The sequence below is a fragment of the Strongylocentrotus purpuratus genome, unplaced genomic scaffold (assembly GCF_000002235.5).
Source record: "Strongylocentrotus purpuratus isolate Spur 01 unplaced genomic scaffold, Spur_5.0 spur5_contig_861, whole genome shotgun sequence".
NCBI classification, from domain to species: Eukaryota; Metazoa; Echinodermata; class Echinoidea; order Camarodonta; family Strongylocentrotidae; genus Strongylocentrotus; species Strongylocentrotus purpuratus.
Window position 1 is genome coordinate 2376088 of NW_022145570.1, and position 22913 is coordinate 2399000.

Sequence of the window (22913 nt, forward strand, 5' to 3'; positions counted from 1 at the left end):
CTATTTCAATTAATTATTGTTCCCGATTCAAATGAAGAAAGACAATCATTCAATATTGATCAACATATTGTGCCTTTAACCCTTTGGCCGTTTTGGTTGTCACATAGAACAAACAATGGATTGCTGGAGCGGATCATTGTCACATCTACAATGTGGATGAAACATTATAGTCCTATAACAGCGTCGTAGTCAAGGATCTACGGAAGAGTCAGACATGGTTTCATGCTGTGAACTACATGTATTATCAGCAGACAGCAGCAGCATCAAGATCGTCATTGTCATCATCGTCATCATTATAATCTTACTGACTAGATCTTTGACTGACTAGATCTATGAATAGTTCAGATCAAAAGAAATATCTTATAATTTGTTACGTGTGAGACTATATGATATGATACTTACTTATTTCACAGTTTCTGCCTGTCCAGCCAGCTGTGCAAGTGCACATATAGTCATTAACCTGATCCGAACACACCCCGCCGTTATTACACGGTTGCCCGATGCAGTCATCAGTATCTATGCATTTAGGTAGAAACAGAGAGAGCGAGAGGGAGAGAGAGGGAGGGGAGAGGGAGAGAGAGGGGGGGGGAGGGAGGAAGAATGGGGAGTGAGATGGAGAGAGGGGGGATAGAGAGAGAGAGGGAGAGAGAGAGAGAGGGGAGAGGGAGAGAGAGAGAGAGAGAGGGGAGGAAGAATGGGGAGGGAAAGAGAGATAGAGAGAGAGAGAGATTATGGGATAGGTTGAGGAGACGGATGGAGTGGAAATGGGAGGTATGGAGACATCGAGAAAGAGAATGAGAGAGACAGGCTATTTTCTCGACGCCACAGTACAAGTTTGGTCTAATTTCAAAGATGAGGGTATCATTTCCTTCTTTATTTCTGGGGCGTTTATATACAATTGTTTATTCTTAATCCGTTAAACAATATAATAAATATGACTGCGACGATACGATGTACATCGAAAGACTGTACGAAGATTTCTTTTGTTTTTAAAGCTCAGGTGCAAGTAACATAGTCACGCTGAGATTGTGGGCTGAGATTGTGGTGAGGGGTATGATCAGAGAGGCAATGAATTCAATACAAATATAAAAGACCAGGGGACGGATCCTTCGGTCACACCAAACAATTTTCTAAATTGAATTATATTTTTTTTTAATGAACAGGTCATAGCCATGAAGATCGTATCATGATGCAAGAAATTTCATACCTATATTGCAGTTGGGTCCTTCGAAACCGGCTGCACAATCGCAGGTGTAGTAGACCCTAAAGTTATTACACGTTGCCATATTGGAGCACGGGTTGTTCTGGCAAAGATCGATTTCTGTATGAAGGAGACAAGTTAGCACAGTATTGAGAATAGATAATAGAAACCCACGTCTTTAACCTGACATTTAACTTTAAAAACTTACGTTCTGCGAAACCCCACCAGAACTGATAGTATCACACGATAATGTGAACACTACGTGTGGAGTGAATATGTCATGTAAGAGATTAGTGTTAACTTCGCGTATTGATTGCAGATACTATGGAAGTGTTTCAAATCTTCACTAGACAATAGAATCAATCCTTTTTGTTAAACAGATTTTGTCGCACAGATCAAGGGAAATTACATGTAATATTGAAAAACTACATCTATTATTTCCTTTATTTCTTTGGAAAAACAACAATTATACGTTTATAACCCAACGTCTTTATTCATTTCGTTTTCACTACAACCGTAACAATGCTAGTTTCATTATGACCTTTGATCTAGGAAAACTAACCAGGCTTCGACTGTTTCATTCATACATATATCTGATTTAGCATGCTCCCTCCAATCAATACACAGTTCATGCTTCATTTAACACGACCGCAAAGATTTCAATATATCAGCCTAAAGCAATTTCAATACCTTTGTGCGTCCCCTATTGAATTTTCCGAAGTTGACACTGACATAGGAATGCGAACACTTTTTCTATGCAGGCTATCGAATAGGGTATTAAAATTACATATACAGTGTACATAAAGCGTATTGAAATTACATATGATGAAATTACATACTATATATCATCCAGCCCTTAAGTACATTTATTCAAAGTCTTTTTAATTGTGTTTATTGAACTATATTAAAATAACAAAAGTTAGATGTCTTATTATTGTAAAAGTAACTCAAGGTTTAAGTTGTTAAAATGCTAAGAGCAAAAAGAAAACGTATATCATTACCAGTGTTACAGGTAAGGCCGGTGTATCCGGGGAAACAAGTACAGGTGTAGAGGTTCTTCCCGTTGTTACATATTCCATTTGCACCACATGGACTACTCACACATTCGTCGATATCTAAAACAAAAATGAAAAAAGAGTGAAAACATTATTGTCTCGAGGGGGGAAAACCAAGATTTTCACCAATCATGAACGTAATATATCTATATGTGATTCCAATTAGTGGTATTATTATCATTCACCTTTTTGAGGTGGTTGCAGCGATCAAGTCACGCTACCAGAGGTAACATAGTCTTTAATGCAATTTCATCAACATTTAAATTGGGTTAGATAGCTATTTTAACTAGCTCTATTTGCACATTTCCTTTTCCAAGGTTATCATACTAAACATACTACCGGGTACTCATTTAAAACCCTATGGACAGTTCTCTAAGACAGTTCATCTTGGCTTCTCTGTGCCCCAGGGATCGGTACTTGGGCCACAACTCTTCAACATTTACACTCTTCCCCTTCATGATATCATCAAGAGGCATAATCTCAAGCACCATATGTATGCTGATGATACGCAGATATACTGTTCTCCCACATAAGGGGAAGTTGATGCCTGGATTACTCGTGTTGAAGCCTGTATAAGTGACATTAGGAATTGGATGAAGGAGAATTACTTGAAGCTCAATGACGACAAATCTCAGTTTGTTATGCTGGGTTCCAAGCAGCAACTCGTCAAGTCGGTAACCCCCAATCTGAATATTGGTTCGTCATCAATTACTCCAGTAAAGAAAGTTCGAAATCTTGGAGTTATTTTTGACTCCAATATGACCATGGAGTCGCAAGTATCATCAAGTGTTAAACTTGCGATCCACAGTCTCCGCAATCTTCGTGCTATTCGCAAGTATCTCACCACAAAGGCGGCTGAGCAGCTTGTGCATGCATTTGTTACATCCCGCATCGATTGTTGTAACTCTTTACTCTATGGCATCCCTATGTCTCAAGTTAAGAGGCTCCAGCTTGTTCAGAATGCTGCTGCCCGTCTAGTGACATATACACGCAAGTTGGCCCACATCACTCCAGTCTTTAAATCCCTGCATTGGCTTCCTGTTGAACATCGTCTCACCTACAAAATCCTTCTGATCACATACCGTGCCTTGAAGTTCTCCTCGCCACAGTACATCTCTTCTCTACTCAACTTTCGCAAGCCTGGTCGTTCTGTTCTGCGTTCTGCCAATACATCAACTCTGATCACCTCTAAGACCAGACGATCATGGGGAGATCGAGCATTTGCCTCAGCAGCTCCCCGATTGTGGAACAGTCTCCCTAACACACTTAAGGACTGTAAATCAGTAGATAGTTTCAAGGCCAGCCTGAAAACTTATCCAATGGCCAACTTTAACTAATATCATCTTCTTCTTTTTTATAACCATGTGTAATGTAATGTAAGCAAAATTATATCTAAGTATATTATGTAGCTCATTGTAAGCGCCTTGAGCACCCTCTGGGTGGATATGTTGCGCGTTATAAATGTCTGTATTATTATTATTATTATTATGGGGAGAGTAGCGAATGTAGATTAATGTCTTGCCAAAAGACATTAGTGCCGCGGTGGGACTCGATCCGCAAACCATGTGATCCATCGTCCGGCGACGGATCCAATAGACCACTTCACCTCTAGATAAGGCATTCGTCCTTACCTGTAGCACAAGTAATGCCTGTGAATCCAGCCGCGCACACACAGGTGAACATGTTTTGTTCATTCCGGCAGGTGGCACCGTTCAGGCAGGGACTGGACAAACATTCGTCAATATCTAGAAAATAAAAATCATAATCACGGTATCTCAAAAAGACAAATCATGCATCTAAAGAAAAACAAAATGAATACGAATCAAAGGTACATCTATGTGAATTTTTAAAAGTACCAGCTAGAGATTGTCAAACATGAGACAAGCATGGTGTCCGATTTAACCATTGGAGATTGAATGCCCAAGATCGGTACTGTCCTTATTACCAGCCGTGCGGGTAATACAAATTGAGCATAAAATGAACCGCGTTTGGGCACAAGATATATGTGCCCAAATGTATTTTTACCAAATAGTTTTCGAAAGTGTATGTAGGCGTTGGAAAGTCGTAAAGCTTCCCTCTGAATTTTCTTTTAAAAACAATAGCAGTTACAACTTCTTAAAGAATCAGAGACATACCATTATTAAAAAAGCATAAGATAATCCTAAGTGAAATCATTAAAGTAGCTTCGAATTCATGTTTGTTTTAACTTCCCCCCTCTCCCTCCCCTCTCTCGTTACTACTTTCTTTAAAGAAACGGTGCATTACGATATCATTTTTGTTCAGACTTTAATTGAGAAGAAAAGGAAGAGAAAGAGGAAAGCAAAGAAAAAGAAGAAACAGAATGAGATGAAGAAGAAGAAAATAAAGAAAAAGAAGAGGAATGAAGAGAAGAAAAAGAAAAGAAAGAAAAGAAGAGGAAGAAGAAGAAGGCAAATAACTAGTTGGAGAAGAAAGAGAACAAAACAATAAGATGAATAAAAAGAAAAGACAAGACATAAAAGAAGATAGGGAAAAAAGAAGACGAAGAAGAAAAAAAGAAAAAGAAGAGGAAGAAGAAGGAAATATTCTTACCCTCGTTACACACTACACCAGTCCACCCTGCGGCGCATGAGCACCTGAAACCGTTAACTTCATCAATACAGTTGCCCACATTCCTGCAAGGCGAGGATCCACACTCGTCGATATCTGTGGATTGGGATAAGAATCTCTGTTATACTACTATTACTATTACTACTACTACTACTACTACTACTACTACTACACTGCTGCTGCTACTTCTAATATTATAACTACTACTACTTCTACTACTACTTCTACTACTACTACTACTACTACTACTACTACTACTACTACTACTACCACCACTACTACTACTTCCACTACTACTACTACCACTACTACTACTACTACTACTACTACTACTACAACTACTACTACTATTATTCTACTATTATACTATTGATAATGCTACTACTAATATTAATTCTGTTTACACAGGTAAGCTTCTATTTCAGTTACACATTATTTAGCTACAATCGGATGATATTATACAGGGTGGTCCAAGTTCTTAAAAATTATTTATTTATGTTCAGGCAAAAAAGCAATTTCATAGACATTGAACAAATTTTAAACTCCTTCTTTGCGGCAAAAATAAATGCTTCCTTAAACAAAACCCTCTCTTTCAAACTTATCAATCTTGGTATTACTGGTATTCTTTTTTGTGAACACAGATTTTCATTACCGGTACCGGGGATTTTGACTCTACACTACAGGAAGTATGTATTTTTTTTAATGATTGGGGTTAGAGGGCGGGGGGTGCACCCTGTATAGCTAGCGTTACATTGTACTCACTGGTTTGACAAATAACGCCAGTCCAACCAGCTGGGCAGGTACAAGTGTAAGAGTTGATAGCATCCGTACAAGCTCCGTTGTTTCGGCACGGAGTACTGGCACACTCGTTGTTATCTACACAGAAGAGAAAAAAAGAAGAACAAAAAATGCAAAATAATTTACTATAGTGAGAATCAAATTTACTGAGAAAGAAAATATCTCAAACTTCTTACTGCATGTCTTTGGTAATTAGATACTGAGGGGTACTATTACCAGCACAAGTGGTTTTCCCTTAACGATAATGCTCATGCAGCAGAGAAAGCGAATAACTGTGTATATTCACTTCGTCATCTCCAGCGCGCGCGGAAACGGAAATTTGAATGGTCTAACAAGCTATAGAGGGAAAATTACTGGAGGGCGATATTCCTTGGTAGGTCCAGAAAGATATTAATTCTTATTTTAAATCATAAGGTAAGTCTGACACAATTATGTGCTATGCTACGATGTCGTAGGATATGGAACAGGGGTTGAATTCCCGAAAGTTCGTTACTCCGAAATGTTATAGAATATTGGCATGATTGTGGCGTTTGTAGGGCTTTTAAGAATAACGTATCCTATTTTAGTCGGGAATTATGAACCCTAATTTATTTTTGGACTTACGAACCTCTCAAATAATTACCCTTTTTAATTTTTGAAGTTATGAGCCTTTGGATAAACGAACCTCAGGAATAATGCACAAAAATTAGCAAAATAATAAATTTCACTATCTGGATTATTACAGCAATGTTCAGAATACCACCCCTGGTGTAGGAAATTAGTGTTTCGAAATTGCAAACCTGTCGGTAAAATAATTAAACAAATGAAATAAATTTGTAAATACTAACTAAAAGTTAATAAACCAGATGCCTCTCACAACAGACTTACCTATTTCACAAAGGGTTCCACTGTAGCCGGGTTGGCAGTTACATGTGAATGATTGATGTCCATCTACACAATTCCCTCCATTCAAGCACGGCTGCGGGTTACAATCATCGACGGCTGCAGGCAGAATGGGTTTTAAAAAAAAGGGCCATACGTTCATTTAATAGGATTTGTATTTCGAGATTTCGAGCTCCTCCAGAAATACTCGTCTTGTGGATAATGACAAGTAGAATATCAAAGACTCGTACAAATGTCAAGACGTTGGTCTAATCGTTCAGATATATTCACTAGTTCTACCCACTGGACAACCACCCTGTGGGACGACTACCCCTGGGACAATTACCCTCTAGGATGATTACCCCGGCTAACTACCCCCCCCCCCCACCGATTGATAATTACTCTAAGCGGCTATTGTCTGGGGTAGTTGGATGGTAGTTACAATAGGTGGTAGATGTATATGAGGTATGTGTCCTAGAGGGCAGTTGCCCTAGGGGTAGTTGTCTGGGGGAAGTTGTCCGGGGGTAGTTGAACTAGAGGGTGGTTGTCCTAGGGGGTATTCGTCCTACAGGGTGGTTGCCCTAGGGGGTAGTTATCCTAGGGGGTATTTGTCCTAGAGGGTGGTTTTCCTAGGGGTGATTATCCGGGGGTGGTTGCCCAGGGGGTAGGTGTCCGGATACGATAATTATTTACCTCTATGTCTGGGAATTTTTTCTATGATTGTGATTTACAGCAGGTTCAATCGGTTTGTTACACCTTGGATTATTTCGAATCGTCGGATACCTTGGAAAATAGTGATTACATGTTTGCCAATATTTGTAATAATTGGAACATGGTAATTTGGTAACATTTTTGCTCAACTTGGGGTCCATCTTACGGAATAGCGGATTTACTTCTAGAGTACAATTATACATGTTCCCTTTTTTTTTAACCCAATATGGGTAAAATTGTACCAACATTATTTTAGACTGACGGTACACAATAACTAGTTGTTCTGAGAATTAAGTGAACATTACTACATGAAGCAATTTACCCATCAGTACTCAATTTCAGTTTTACTTGTTATTGTCTTTTTAATATTTTTGTTCTATGGAGGTTTTCTTTTTTGTTGCTTTTTACTCCCTTAGAGCAGGATTTTTAATAATATAAATCACTTTTTCTTCAAACTTCAATCTGGAAACAAAACCATTTCCATCTTATTGCATTGGTAATTCCCCTGACCTCCTTCTTACAATCATGTGTCCGCCATCTCAGGTAATGTACAAACGAAGTTCCGATGGTACTTACATATTCTGCAGAAGCCTCCAGTCCAACCAGGATAGCAGTTACATGTAAATCCGTTGAGCTGGTCAACACAGTCACCTTGCAAGCTGCAACTATCGGTCTGACAGTCGTCAACATCTGTAAACAATGACACATTAACAACAACAAAATGATTGACTCATACAAGACATTTTTTGGAAGATTAGTGACTTCAGTTGAATTTACTTTAGACCCGAATAATGTCGTGCGCAAATGCGTCAAATATCAGTAGATACTATACTTTACTTTACTACTGATCTAAATGGTTTATCGTATATTTAAATCTAGATCGGACTAACACATACAAGGTAAAATGCCTAAACAATGTGATGGATGGCAGCAAAACATATAGTTTCTGTTAAGAGAATTTTTGTCTATAATCCCGGCTACTTGTGTCTTTATTCGGTTTATAATCTACATTCAAAACCATAACAAAGCAATTTCGACCATGAATCAACTTATTCGACAGTTGTATCGCTTTTTTAGAAATATGTATGCGTCGGTCCCCTGGTTGCTTGCTTACACGCATAAACGTGCTTTCTTAGAAGTCAGAGAAAACAAATCATCAAACAAGCAATCATCAAAAACAGTTCTTTGAATTAAAACGCAGAATCTATAACTGAAAAACTTACTCTCTCCGCAAGTCAGTCCCTGGAATCCTGTAGCGCAATTACAGATGTACCCGTTGATTTGATCCACGCAGGTGGCTCCATTCAAGCAAGGTCCACTCGCACATTCATCAATATCTGTTCAATAAACATGATACATTGGCAAAATTAAACATCAACATTATCACCACCACCAGTATTTTTTCTAATTTTGTTGAATCAATTAATTTTGACAACTACATCCACGCGATCTCCTCCCACTTTTTGTAAGCTGCCGGATATCGCGAGGTACCCGATTGTGTAAGCCAGGCGAAAAATCACTTTGTAGGCTTGTCGTACGGATCAGACCCTTCTAAATACAGATTTTGGCCAACATGGTTTCACTTGGTCTGAACATAGCGTATATTCTTTTGTTGTGTGCTTGCCCACCAAAGCAGTATACCCCATGCTATGCCCAACTCGAACTGGGTTGGCCAAACTCTACTAATCAATGTCACGTGTACATATTCGTTGATCACAACATCTTCGGCCATAGGAATGATCGCGATCGTGAAATAAAATAAAATTAAAAAAAGTACAGATTCTAGATTAAATGTGAGGTGGCAATGATGCACTACTTACTATTCCCACAGTTGACACCATCAAAACCATCTAAGCAGTTACATTGATACATGTTCTCCTGGTTCACACAAAACCCGCCATTTACACATGGACTCGACTGACATTCGTTGATATCTGAAATAAACAACAAGAAACCCTCTTGAAATTGCTCGATTTACTTGATTGTACGACGCATGTTCCTGCAACAGTTATTATTACGCGGTCAATTTCCTAATATAACCGAATTCTATACTTTAAACTTGGACCAAACACGATATGTTACCATTAAGATGACCTAACCATACTCAAAACCCTATACTTTTGACGAAATCATTATAACCGGATCAAATGCTGTATCACTGCTTACTTTAGATATAACATGAATGTAAATGAGCTGGTTAGCTACAAAGAATAACATATATCAGAGTTAGAAAGTAATGTCAGCAAGTCCATCATATTTATTATTATTATTATTATTATTACTACTATAATCATTATTTTTATTATTATATTCATTATTATCATAATTGTCATTATATTACTATTTCTATTTTCATCATAATCATAATCATTATAAGTACCTCTACCATCTATAATAATAATACGAGAAGGCTCCGCGGGGGGGCATGACGTCTCCGCCGGCCTTTGTATTCTATTGTTTTTTAATAAGATCGCCGACCGAAGTTGGTGCAGCTATCTCCTCCTGAACCCTCCCCTCGGGGTCCCGGTGCCCGGTGCCATCGTCCGCGGGAGAGTCTACTCTGTGGAATTGGCTATACTCCGCCCGAGGTCCTCCTCCGTGTCGACGTCCAGGGCGAAAACAGATGCGATATGCATAATGCAGGATATGCGTGACGACAGAGATACCTCATGCATATTCAACATTACATCCGTATCAAAGAGAGACACGACAGACGACGAGCAATTCACATTATGTTGCGTATGAAATGCTCTATGCAAAGGGCGGGATTACCCCCCGAGTAAGCCCTCTTGCTATAGGGTCTGCCTTGTACGAGCTACACAAGCCAGAGAGATACACGGGGCTAATTCCCGTCGACGTCCAAACTTATATTAGAGACCTATTTCCATCATGATTGCCGCGATTTTTATATAGTTTTCGTGAATGGAGGTATGAAATCAAAGCTTATTTTGTGATTACTACGGCCATGTATACTGAATTTTGATTATCATTTTCTAAAGGAAAGTTTTCACAAGAAAACCATTGGACTGAAAGTTCAGTCGCAAGCTGCCTTCAGTCAAGTACAGTACACACAGTGCAGCGTAACTCTGGGAAGCTCCTTCACCGGCACCCCGCACCGCAGGCGTCCGACGCCTGCGGCGCCGGTGTTCGAGCTTCCTGGAGTTACGCTGTAGAGTGTGTGAGTTCAGCTGAGCTGAGCTCGAGTCGAAGAGATTTGACACTTTGAAATTGTTATCTGTTGGTTTGCATGATTATCGCCGCGATTTCAATATAGTTTCGTGAATAGATTAACGAAACCTGAGCTTAGAATTAGTAAAAGTATTACTAATGTCTACGTTTTTAAACGACTGTCTGATTTTCTTGTGAAAATTTTACTTTGAAAAATGATTATCGAAATTCATGGTCAGAAATAATCACAATCTAAGGTCTATTATGTTACAGTTCTTGCATCAAATCAATGCATGAAAACTTAGTTATTGAACTAGAAAAATGTTGTTTTTTTTTAAATAGTCTAGGCAATTATGAAGAAGGAAGCCTGAAACCTTAGCCTACTAAACAAATCTCAACAAAGTGTAGACTCTAGGCCTATCCTTTATGAATTAATGAAAAAGTAGCCCCAGAAAAAAAAGCCCCCGAAAGTTGAAAAAAGTAGCCCACAAAAATTTCCCAAAAATTTGAAATAGAGCCCCCGAATTGAAAAACTTAATTTTTTGCCTGCGCCCCCCTCTAGAATCCCGCGATTTCCGCGGGTCCTGAGTTGAGTGTATATATAATATAGGCGTGGGGTCCACGGGTTTCAAGGGGCCATAAACCCCCAAAAGCTCGGGGGTGACGTTCTTCAAATTGGGGGTGGGGGGGGGGAGAGAGATCAGATCGAGTTGAGTGTATATGTAATATAGGCGTGGGGTCCACGTGTTTCAAGGGGCCATAACCCCCGAAAGCTCGGGGGTTTTAGGCATTTAATTAGGGTCAGATGAGCATATTTTTAATACTTTATTTGTGACACTTGCGGGTCACTAATTGGCGTGGGGTCAATACGTAGAGTTGCGTAGTGTTGCGTACCAACTACGCTTGCCTACGTTACTATATGCTGAGGGACGGAAAAGGGGTACGCAAGATGAACGAAAACAATTCAACATGTTTATTTTTTTTCGCGTACTTTCGGCGTAGAAACTTTACGCAGAAAGTACGCCTTTTTACGCAACACTACGCTACATGCCTACGCAACAGTACGCTACCTTACGCCAGATCGACAAAGCAGTAAAAGCTTTCCACACAGTAAGCAACCATAAGCAAACCTGTACGCCAGCCTACGCATAACCTACGCAGGGACTATTTTCCCATTAATACGCAGCCTAATTTCTGCGTAGTCGGTACGCCACACTACGGAACTCTACGCAGTTCCAGTGGCTTAAAGAATAACTGCCGGTACAGTTGGATCGTTTTTTTAATTTTTATATAAGGCCAAATAAAATAAAAAAACATGTTTAGCGTCCTGTTTTTTCGAAAAATGGGTAGGAGGAGGCCCTTTTTTTTTTTTTCTTTCTTTCAAAATGGCCGCTCCGTACATTTTCCCTGACTTTCGGGCTATTTTTCAAGATGGCGGCCGACAATTTTTTTTTTCTTTTTTAAAATCAGAAATACATTTTAGCAGTGCTTTGCATGTTTTTTTTCTTTCAAAAAATTAAAAAAATTAAAAAATAGGAGGCGGCCCCCAAAAAGGAAGCGGGCGGGGACGCTAAACATGTATATTTTGTTAATGGCCTGAATGGCAAATAAAGTTCTTGGTGGTTTTAATTTAGACACTCTCTATATATCTATTTACACCCCCGCCCCCTCTAGAATCCCGCGGATTTCCGCGTGTCCTGCTAGTTATCAATAATATTGGTAGTAGCTGTAGTTTTACTTGTCATACTGAGAACAACGTCCTTACCTAATTCACAATTACGTCCTGTATAACCCGGGTTGCATGCACATGTGTATCCATTGACTAAATCTGTGCAGTCACCATTTACGCAAGGATCTGGCGTGCACTCGTTGATATCTAATCGAAGGTAAGTGATACGAGAAAAAACAGACAAAATGTGTATTGTTAAACATGTATATTGCCTGTATTGGACCTGGTGTGAAAACACACACACAGAGTGTTACAGAGAAGGGGAAAAGATGGAGAGAAAAAAGAGAGAAGTGGAGAGAGAGAGACAGAGAGAAAGATATTTACTATTCAACTTACTTTTTGAAAAAAGAAAGAAAAAATCCAATTAAAAATTCGAATGAAAGGGCATCCTTTAATACAGCAGATATGGGATCGATGCTATATGCAAATTGCATGTTCAATATTATTAATTATTGTTCGTTATTAATCATGAAACAAGTACATATACTGCTAGTTAAGGTACTTACTAATGTTGCAGTTAGTACCAGTATACCCTGGATCACATGTACACATGTACATGTTAATAAGGTCCGTGCACTGTCCAAAAACACAAGGATCCGGATCGCATTCGTTGATATCTATAAACAGATGCATAGGCAATATTTATTTGTATACACTAATGATACATATAATATCCACCAATATAGCGCAGGTCATTTATATCTTCTCTTCTACACTTAACAGTGTATGATAAGTATTCCCGCCGTCTTTGATGAAGCTACTATGATTAGTTGTTCACTTAATGTTGTTCCTACTGGTAACCTATATATTTTCCTTCTTGAAAAGCCACTAAGCTCTTAGACTTTTGTGGAAGTTGAGGCATGGGCTGTTTACAATAAAGCAAACATTTAAGATCCTGAAAGTTTTCCAGATAAGAAACATTGATTTACTATAATCATGATTATTGCACTGCGATGTTCTAATTATTTTGCATGCACTTTTATCCCCTTTCTTTGGCAAAAGCCTAACATCAAACATTGTATCCTGGAAAATTGGAAACGCAATAGAAATGAGGATGTTTTATGCTCAATGATTGGTTCTTTATGCTCATGAACCTTTTGCATTATTAAGTTAATGAACCAAAACCACCGATAAATTGAATAAATTATTAATAAAACAACTAACAAAGTGTAAACTTATTGTTCCAAAACCCAGACTCTCTTCAACTGAAAACCATAAATCGAAATTGTGGTGCAACACCTACAACCACTTCTACTATTACTACTACTACTACTACTACTACTACTACTACTACTACTACTACTGCCACTACCACTACTACGACTACTACTAATACTACCTACTACAACTACTACTACTACTACTACTACTGCTGCTACTTCTACTTCTACTACTACTACTACTACTACTGCTGCTACTTCTACTACTACTTCTACTACTACTACTATTACTACTACTACTACCTACTAATACTACTACTACTACTACTACTATTATTACTACTACTACTTCTACTGTTGATATCTATATGAGCTTATGAGGGATGATGAGATTTCCTTACTTATTCCGCACAAGACCCCTGCAAATCCAGCCGGGCAGTCACAATCGAAGCCGTTTACACGATCAATACAGGTGCCCGCATTTTGACAAGGTGAGCTCTCACACTCGTCAATATCTGTATTCAGAACAAACCATTTAAAAAATGTATTTAAATGTATACACAATTACCTAGTGACGAGCTATTACATTACATTCACTTTTTTATTTCATTGTATCTCAATAGTCAAAATGCAAATTGATTACAAGAGTTGTTGCTCGGTTAGACAAACATTATGACTAGCCCTACCTAACAACAGTTACCGTAATTTAATGTATGCAATGTGCATTCTGACAATTGAAATAGAATTGTTCGTACCGAGTAAATTACATAATTCATAACAAGGAATTCAACAAAGACGTACGCATTAAATTTGATTACATCGAATAACTGAATAATTTAAATTCGGAAATCATTATATACATATATATAATATATAGTTATACTTTCATTAAGAACAGAATTAATGACACGAAAGCGTCGTTCATGTGTTTTGTGGATCTGGGGATAGCATTTAATCAAGTACCTAGACCTGTTATAGAATGGGCAATCCACAAAAGAATGGTGCCGGGAGGTCTGGTTAGGGCTGTAATGGCTAGAAGTGGGTGCTCATGTTAGAGTCTCCATGTTGGGGTAGGTGTATATCAAGAATCAGTCTTGCATCCACTGTTTGCTACTACGATGTATGCCTAATTAGAATCAGTAAAGAAATATGTGTTATGGAACATGTTATATGCTGATGATTTAATTCTAAAGGTTAAAGCAATGCAGCACATGGAGAGTTCGGTTTACTTACTTTCAGCGCACGTGGTTCCGGTATATCCAGGGAGACAGGTACATTGAAATCCATTGACTAAATCCGTACAGACTGCTCCATTTTGACAGGGGTTTGAGACGCATTCATTGATATCTACAATTCAATCCAAATCAAACCAGACATGAATAGATGATAATCATTCAAGATAAAATAAACAGAAAACAGAATTAGGCTGATTAAGACATGTAGTCGGATTTCCATGTAGATTTTGGTTGGTTAAAGTAATTCCAGGAAACAAGGCTACTTGTGGTCAGAATATCTATGTAGATTCGAAATAATGGTTTGTTCCCAGATGCATGCAACAAACGGCCATTCCTAGTTTAATTTTTTTTTCTTCAATTAAATGTACGATCAAAGTGATTCTTTCTTTTCATCATAAATGAGAGGAATGTTTTTGTCAGGTCTGTTTTATTGTAGTGAACAGAAACACGGACATTTGCAAAGAATACGGAATATAAAAACACATCTTTTGATATGTGGCTGTACAAGTGAATGATGAGAATATCATTAAAAGATTTGAAAAGTAACAAAATAATATTCCATTTGGCAAGTCTTAAATAAAAACATTCTTATAGGAATATGTAAAGAAAGAATGGTGAACTATTTAGATCATATTACATTAAAATACATCAGAGTTTCTTGTTGAAATATTTGCTCGAAGGAAAAGTAGAAGGTACTAGACCTAGAGGGAAGCCGGAAACCAACTGGGAGGAGAACATAAAGACCTATTATTGGAATGACACTGCAAGGGTGTACTAGAATGGCAAATAGCAGATACACTATGTGGGGGAAATGTTGCAATCAACCTCTGAGCTCGGAGAAGATTTCCAAGAAATATAGAAATTCAATATGGCCCCAAACATACTTGTTGTACAGTCTGTTCCCTCAAATCCGGCAGCACATTGGCAGGTGTAGCTATTGACCATATCCGTACAAAACCCACCGTTGGCACACGGATTGGGACTACAGTCGTTGATATCTAGGGATAAATGAAGATTAAAATGGAAAAGTCATAAAACTACAATTATTAAAAATAACCGCAAGGCCGATGAATAAAATACAAGTCAGGTAAAGACACTAGCTTATCCATGCGGAGAGTTGTACATGAAGTTAAAATTATAATCGCAATACGAAGGGTCGTTTATACTGAGCTATATGACAAAAAGGACCATAGCGCTTACAATGTTTAAACAAAAATTGAAAAGACACAACAACTTTTGTTTAAGTTGACATATTTTCTATTGTTTCATACTCTAGAATCAGCTACACCAAATCGTATTTCGGCAGCGTAAACAGTTGATGTTGGAATTACGAGTCTTTAAGTGTCATTTATGGAACGAAAAGTACGTGTAGATAAGTACAGAACAATCATGTCAGGAAGGTAACAGGAGCAGTCCATTTCGCAACTTTTCTCTTTTGACCTTTTGACATTGAATAATTGAATATCAGTGGGGTATCATTTTAAAGAAGAATAAACACACGTTCTAAAGATAACAAACTCAGCGGTGATTATGCCATAACAAGAGAGATATAATCAATTAAACTTGAGTTTCCAAACTTTTTTGAAGGGTTTATTAATTTCCTTTGGAATCGAATTCAATCCAAATCATCAGGTAAAATTCGCGGAAGATAATTTTCTTTTTCAGCGTGGGTTTAAAATATCAAGTGGATTACCAATATATCGATTTTCATTAATTTTTACTTTATTGATCATACTTTCCCTCAAAATGAGACATAATAGGCCAGGACTAAACCAAATGCAGGATATATTGTTACCTCAGTGAAATATAGATTCACAGTCTTCTGCTAATGACTATTGCATGATTGGATGACACTATGTCCAAAACTAAGGGACTGCATTTATGACAAACATACCCGAACCTGAAACCTGGTTTGCAAATAACACATACCTGTTCGACAGAGCGGCCCGGTGTATCCAGCAACACATGTACATCTATACGAATTGATGAGATCAGTGCAAGTGCCACCATTCCTGCATGGATCGGAAGTGCATTCGTTGATTTCTGTAAAGCAAATTGTCAAAATGACCGTTGGTCATGAAGTCGTTCTTTACCAAATTTCCAAAAAAAATTTAACATGAGGCTTGTTTAATACGGACTTGTGGTAAACTATTCTTTGAATTCAACCTTGTGGAATCCATTACACATACTACATTTCTGTTCAACTGGTACAAAATACATTATACGCAGATGTTTAAACGTCTTTCTCTATATTTCGTGTCTCATGTGGAGTTTCTTTTGGTGTCGCGAGAGGGGGGGGGGGTAACACCCATGATTCGAAAATAAAATTAAAGCTGTTGCTGATTTTGAGATCATGATGTAAGGCTACTTGGCTCATTCAGCTATTATGTGATGCTCTGTAGTTGTAAAACACAATATTACTAAAGATTAAAGACGCATAGTAATCGGCTCTCATGTGGAATCCGACACCATCCCCTTTTAACTTACCGTTTTGACACATGACACCGTTATAACCAGGGACACAAACGCACTGGTATGATGTAACGTCGTTAACACAATTCCGTGTATTGGCAGCAACACAAGGCCCGCTGATACAAGGATTAATCACTGTTGTTAAAAAAAGCGAAAAAAAAGACATCAATGGTAGTTGTGATGATATTAATAATAGCAATGATGATGATGATCGTAACAAGAATACCATACCACCACTACTACTACTACTACTACTACTAACCATAATAATAATAATAACAACAATAATGATAACTACACTAATAGCAATAATCATAATAATAATGATATTAACAATAAAAATAACGATACAAATATTAATAACTACAATAATAATAACTATAATATAAAATAATAGCTAAAATAATATCCATATGGCTCCGTTTAGTCTCATTTCACAACGCCCCCTATCGTCAGAGCATGGTCAGATTCAGCAGCCTAACATGTTAGCCTATGGACTTTTTTTTTTTAAAATCGTTAAAAATTCATTTTTTGTTTAAACGAAAAGCACATCCACCCCGACGTACGTTATCACTAGCTCTTTCATTGGAGCCCTCATGTCTCATTGACTTTTGAAAGTTCACCCTCCGTAATTTTTCAAAATAGGTTGCAAGCTCGTCATTGCCTATAATACACATGTGAAACAAGTCTAACTTTGGACTCAGTTTACCAAGCGATTTGAAGATTATAGGTCGAGCACACGAAACATAAAAAGCATGAATTATCATAGATCACTTCTGCCTATTTCATTATGTCCATTTCATCCAACCCCCCACCGTAATTTTTCCATTTAGTAAAAGCAAACATTTCGCCGAGTTTAGCAAAAACATGAATATTCATGAACGGTCAGACAATACAGCCTTTTAGTACGTAACGTATAGTGAATGGGAATGGGCGATGATCCGTTCAGGAGGTAGAGGTCAGTGGTTTGTGCTGGCAATGTTCACGCGAGCGAAAATGAGACAATCGGAGCAATATGAATTATAATATTAATGATAATATTAATAATTACAATAATAATGGTAATCTTGATAACAACCTTAGTATCACCCATAATAACCAAGGAAACAAATTATACATGTTCTACTAGAATGATTAAACGAAAGATTAATCCCCCCAGACGATAGCTGCTTAAAAGGCGTAGGCAAGCTTTCTCCAAACTACGACAGAACTCCCTCCTTTAAGAAATGTATGGCCACGACCCTGATTGTAAAGCTGAAAGTCACGATTTAAACTTAAAAGTTAACAGACTGTAGCTAACTATATACGTACGTATTTCACATCGGTCACCGGCGTAGCTTGAAGGACAACTACAACTGTAGGCGTTAACAAGATCTGTGCAAGAGCCACCATTTATACAGGGATCACTCATACATTCGTCGATTTCTGTCAAGAAGAAAAGTAAAACCAGATTAATTTCAATACTTCTTAACGGATTTTAGGAATCGTTCTATGATCATGTCTGTTTCTATATAACATAATCCGAGTAGAAAAAAACACATATTGATTTATGTTTTTGAAAACCATTTCATGGTACAAAGATTCAAGTATTGTGGTTCAAGGGCGATCTACATGTAGTCTTGTGAATTGTGTGAAAGATGGAAAATTACGGCTTTATGTTGCCAACAATTTGTATTTTAATTGTAAATAATACGTGCTTGGAAATTAAAATGATGAAAGCTATGAGAATTTCAAATCAACTGTCACTAGACAAAAATCAACTTTACACTAAAATGTAATAATGTTTCATATTTCTTTTTTCAAGGACAATGAAATAGGAGTATCCTTGATAAAGGAAAACAATCTTCTCGGTACGAAAATGTAAAAAAGACATTCATAGCATGTTTTAAAACAAACGGGGGATTTACAAGAATTTACATTACAATAACATTACCTACTCGTTAAGTAATATGAATACTTTCAGGTGTAATAGTCTAAAAATCAAACAATCGTATCCGACCCTCCGTATGATCCGAGTCTCATTCTCCGTATTACTGTTAATAATACACAGTGACCACATATACAATTCTCTGCTAATTAAATCCCATATGCATATTAATTGCCCGATTAAATCATCAATATTCAAATTATGCACTCAGTGCTTTGCTTCACAAAACCGTCTCAAATACAAGTTCTCCAACATCCAGCTGAAACGCGTGTTAACTTTCATACACGGGTTGTCGGTGAACTTGTACTTAAAACCATTATGACAGTTTCGTGAAACACTGCCTTGGTGATTAGCTAGGTCCCATCTATCTGACGTTGTCAGCTATGTTGTATAGAAACTGAGGATTATCATTCGTTTAGATCAGCACTAGCTATATATGGGCAATATAAGAAGCTATTACATTTTCGTTTAATCTAATTCAACAGTTTACTAACCTTGGCAAGCATAATCGAAATCCAAATCCACACATGAAAAGCCAGCTGGACAGGGATTGCTGTTAAGCACACATTCATTACCATCTATGAATTAGAAGCAAAGGTAATGACAGGAAATAACATTTCACAAATTCAAGAGAAACCTACGATAAATGTAAATAATGCCAGATGTATACAATGCGAAAGGGTTCGAGAGACTGGTGGTTGTGCAGCTCAATCACTTTCCAAATTGCTGTCCTCTATGGGTGATTTTCGCAAAAGTTTACTTGGGGATAAAAAGAGGTGCTTTCGTCGGGAATCCAAGGCATGCCCCTAGCTCCAAACGTCTTATCCACCAGGCCATGGGGCGAACCCTACTTAAGATTTTCGGAGACACCTGATTCAATCGACCAACAGATTGACAGAAAGAATAATTTGAATTATGTTTGAAGTCAAATGAGCAATGGAGCCATGTCTCAAGTCTACTTGCTACATCGGCTACTTGTTGATCAGGGGTTCAAGTCCAGCCGCGCCCAGGCTAAGGATTAAAGCCGAAAGTGTTTGATAACAGTTACAGGTTACTTTTGAAATCACCCCGTCCCTAGGATAAGACGTAAGATGAAGGGTTTGTGCTTAGGGGAATCCCTAGGTTAAGAGCGTAGAGCACCCCATGTTTTCCATAGCAGTTCACATTATTATTCTCCATGTCCTATCCGTTTTGTCTTCTCAAATTGGCACCAATTATTCTTCTTGTCAGTTTAACAATTTACCAATGTTGATAAAAAAAAATTAAAAAATTGGCATTTTATAGACAAAAGGGGAAAACCCAAGTGCATGATACACTTGCACATCCCAGTTGGTTATACTTGGAGAGTTTTAGTGATTAATTTCACCATTTTTCTTCGAGGCTTCCTGGTAACGAGGGAAACACCCCAAAAAGGGTTATTATAATTAAAACAACAACAAGAAAAACAAGACAAAAATGTTGCATGTCTTATACCTCAGTCTCAAAGCAAAACTGATATAACCCTGAGTCCAACCAGACCGATATTTTTGCCACTCGGGGTAATATATTCCTTTGGCCAGTCTGGTTTGCGTGAATGGGCTACTACGCTCTTTCACTGCAATGCAGACAACTTAGACAACATTACTTGTAGAATAAGATGAAATAAATCCCCCAAAGAGGCCTTGATACTCACCAACCATGAAGGTGATATTGAATCCAGCAAAAGGCCCATTAGGATCATTTTTGTCGGTAATGAACGAAATCCACACGATATCATTTGAAACATCCAGAGGAGGAGGAAGAGGATTAACGATGGTGCCGTACAAGCCATTGTAAGACGCCAAAGATGTCTAGAGAAAATGATTGACACAGTTTGAATTAATAAATGCCAATAGTTTCAATTTCATGAACAGTGGAGGGTTCAGGATATCGGTTTGGATGCCTTCCCCGGCCGAATTCTCCCATGATTAATTTTAAAGAAAAAAAAAGAAAAAAGAAATATACCCCGGACAAATTGTAGGTCCGCCTTTTTTTCTTCTGTTACCTGGGATAGTTTTTGGTCGCATGTATTCCTATATACAATGAATTCATGTTATGAAGTCCTTCTTTATGATATTAAAACAGTTGCAATATTTTTGTAGTAATTGTTGGGAGGTTAATACTAATGGCTGTACTACTTCATGTCTACATAATTATCATTCAACGAACTTACCCCCCCCCCCCCACCCCCATCCAAATTTACCATTGACGTCATTTTGTCTTACCGCTTCGTCGATACTAGCGGTTGGGCCACCTCCTATGTAAATATCGTCCTTCTGTGGTTCGATATCTATAACGTTGTAAACAAGGCGGATCTTCTGGGCTCCAGGAAAGTAGACAAAATAATAACAGGCTCGCCGTGATGGATACTGATCCGGGTGGTCTGGTGAGAGAAGATCTCCTCTAGTCTCGTTGAAAAAATCCTCACCGCAGTTTGCTGTGTAAAATGTTCAAAGGATAATCGTGAAAATCCAAACGTAGGCCTATATAATATATCAGCTTTTCTCTGTATACTATGCAACTAAAGTTATTATAAGGCTTTATTGACAAGAATATAGCGTAAATTAAAACTTGTTGTCTCTTTGTAACATTTATCGGCATCAATAACAACTACTGTAACTAAGGCTATGGGCCTTTACCAAGTAAATCCAAGGATTATCAGGATGAGCCTTGGTAAACCTTGTAAAAGTTTTTCGGTACTGTATATATGAGGGGTTATCCCCCAAATGACTCATTTTGGGAATACGACTATTTCATGCTTTTTCTGACTCTCCATCCTGCTAACTATAAAGTTATTAAACAAATAAGTTGCTGCACTTTTTTTTCTTGATTGGAAATCTGCCAGGTCGGGGCAAATTGCCATCCTTGCCCCTCCTTTAAATGCGGTAGCGTCTCTCAGTATACATTTTCAACCACTCCAAATTGCAATTTGCAAACCAGGGGTTCTGGAGAGAGTTATGCACAAATTGAAATACTTGTTAACAGGTCAATAATGATTTTAACGGCTTTGCATGTGCCCTTTTCCTCTCTGAATCTGCCCATATGAATGTCTATGACTAAATAGGAATACAACCAAAGTATGCATATCTTCCATTGATTTTGGTTTGTCGATTATAATGAAAATAAATATGAGTAATATTTAGTTTTACCTCCTAGATCATATAGTTCACCACAGGTTTCGCCGTGATAACTAAAAGTGCATAAGCACATCGGAACGCCCCCAGATGGTCTTGGTACACAAGTCCCTCCATTTTCACAAGTAGTTGGCGTACAATCTGACAAACAAAAACAAATATAAATTAATTCACGATTATAAACATAACGATTAGCAATGTCTAAATTAATGTAATAATAGTGAACATGAACATTAAATTAACTATCAAACTTGTCTTAAATGAACTGCTCTCAACATGACATACCATTGTAACTAGATGTATTACTAAAGAGGATGTACAGTCGACTGGATACGCGAACTGAGGGTGAACTTAGCAAAGAATTAGTTCAGGAGCAGCTTTGCATACGTTCCACAACGTAACTCGATCTTGAAATATATTCGGACACGATCCACATTTATATGCAGTTTGATTATCTTTTGAATTTCATTGACCTGTCGGCATCGGATTTGATCAAGCTTGTCGTATACAAAGACGCAACTATTTAAACACCCAGTTGCAGAGGTTTTAATATGTTAATTTATTATAACTTGCATATTTGTTTGTAAATTATATTTTCATTGTTTTATATTCCATTCGATTTTTATGTAATCACGGCCTCGCTGAAAACAGCTTTTGTTGAATGCGGGCACACTTATTGTATTTGTTTTTAACCGTGAATAAATAACATAATGATACCATACTATACCATCATTTTGTTGTTGTTATTATATACACAGCAAGATGTTTTTCACAGAAACGCGAAGAGATTTTTAATGTGTCGCTTATAAGATTCATATATAGGTTATGGATATAGACGTATGTTTCACGTCGACG

General features: G+C 37.7%; 1 protein-coding gene across 1 annotated transcript in view; it reads right to left on the reverse strand.

Moving 5' to 3' along the window:
• The window catches only part of LOC105436743 (neurogenic locus notch homolog protein 1-like), a 52454-nt gene that overhangs the window by 23117 nt on the left and 6424 nt on the right, over positions 1-22913 (reverse strand). Inside the window, exons 2-23 of the mRNA XM_030999180.1 lie at positions 22074-22199; positions 21150-21361; positions 20579-20735; positions 19401-19484; positions 18291-18404; positions 16995-17114; positions 16437-16550; positions 15392-15505; positions 14506-14619; positions 13674-13787; positions 12619-12729; positions 12149-12259; positions 9036-9149; positions 8439-8552; positions 7792-7905; positions 6511-6624; positions 5608-5721; positions 4828-4941; positions 3888-4001; positions 2203-2316; positions 1208-1321; positions 403-516 (exon numbers count right to left, since the gene is read on the reverse strand). Coding sequence (XP_030855040.1) covers positions 403-516; positions 1208-1321; positions 2203-2316; positions 3888-4001; positions 4828-4941; positions 5608-5721; positions 6511-6624; positions 7792-7905; positions 8439-8552; positions 9036-9149; positions 12149-12259; positions 12619-12729; positions 13674-13787; positions 14506-14619; positions 15392-15505; positions 16437-16550; positions 16995-17114; positions 18291-18404; positions 19401-19484; positions 20579-20735; positions 21150-21361; positions 22074-22199 — 2631 coding nt within the window. The remainder of the gene's footprint in view (positions 1-402; positions 517-1207; positions 1322-2202; positions 2317-3887; positions 4002-4827; positions 4942-5607; positions 5722-6510; positions 6625-7791; positions 7906-8438; positions 8553-9035; positions 9150-12148; positions 12260-12618; positions 12730-13673; positions 13788-14505; positions 14620-15391; positions 15506-16436; positions 16551-16994; positions 17115-18290; positions 18405-19400; positions 19485-20578; positions 20736-21149; positions 21362-22073; positions 22200-22913) is intronic.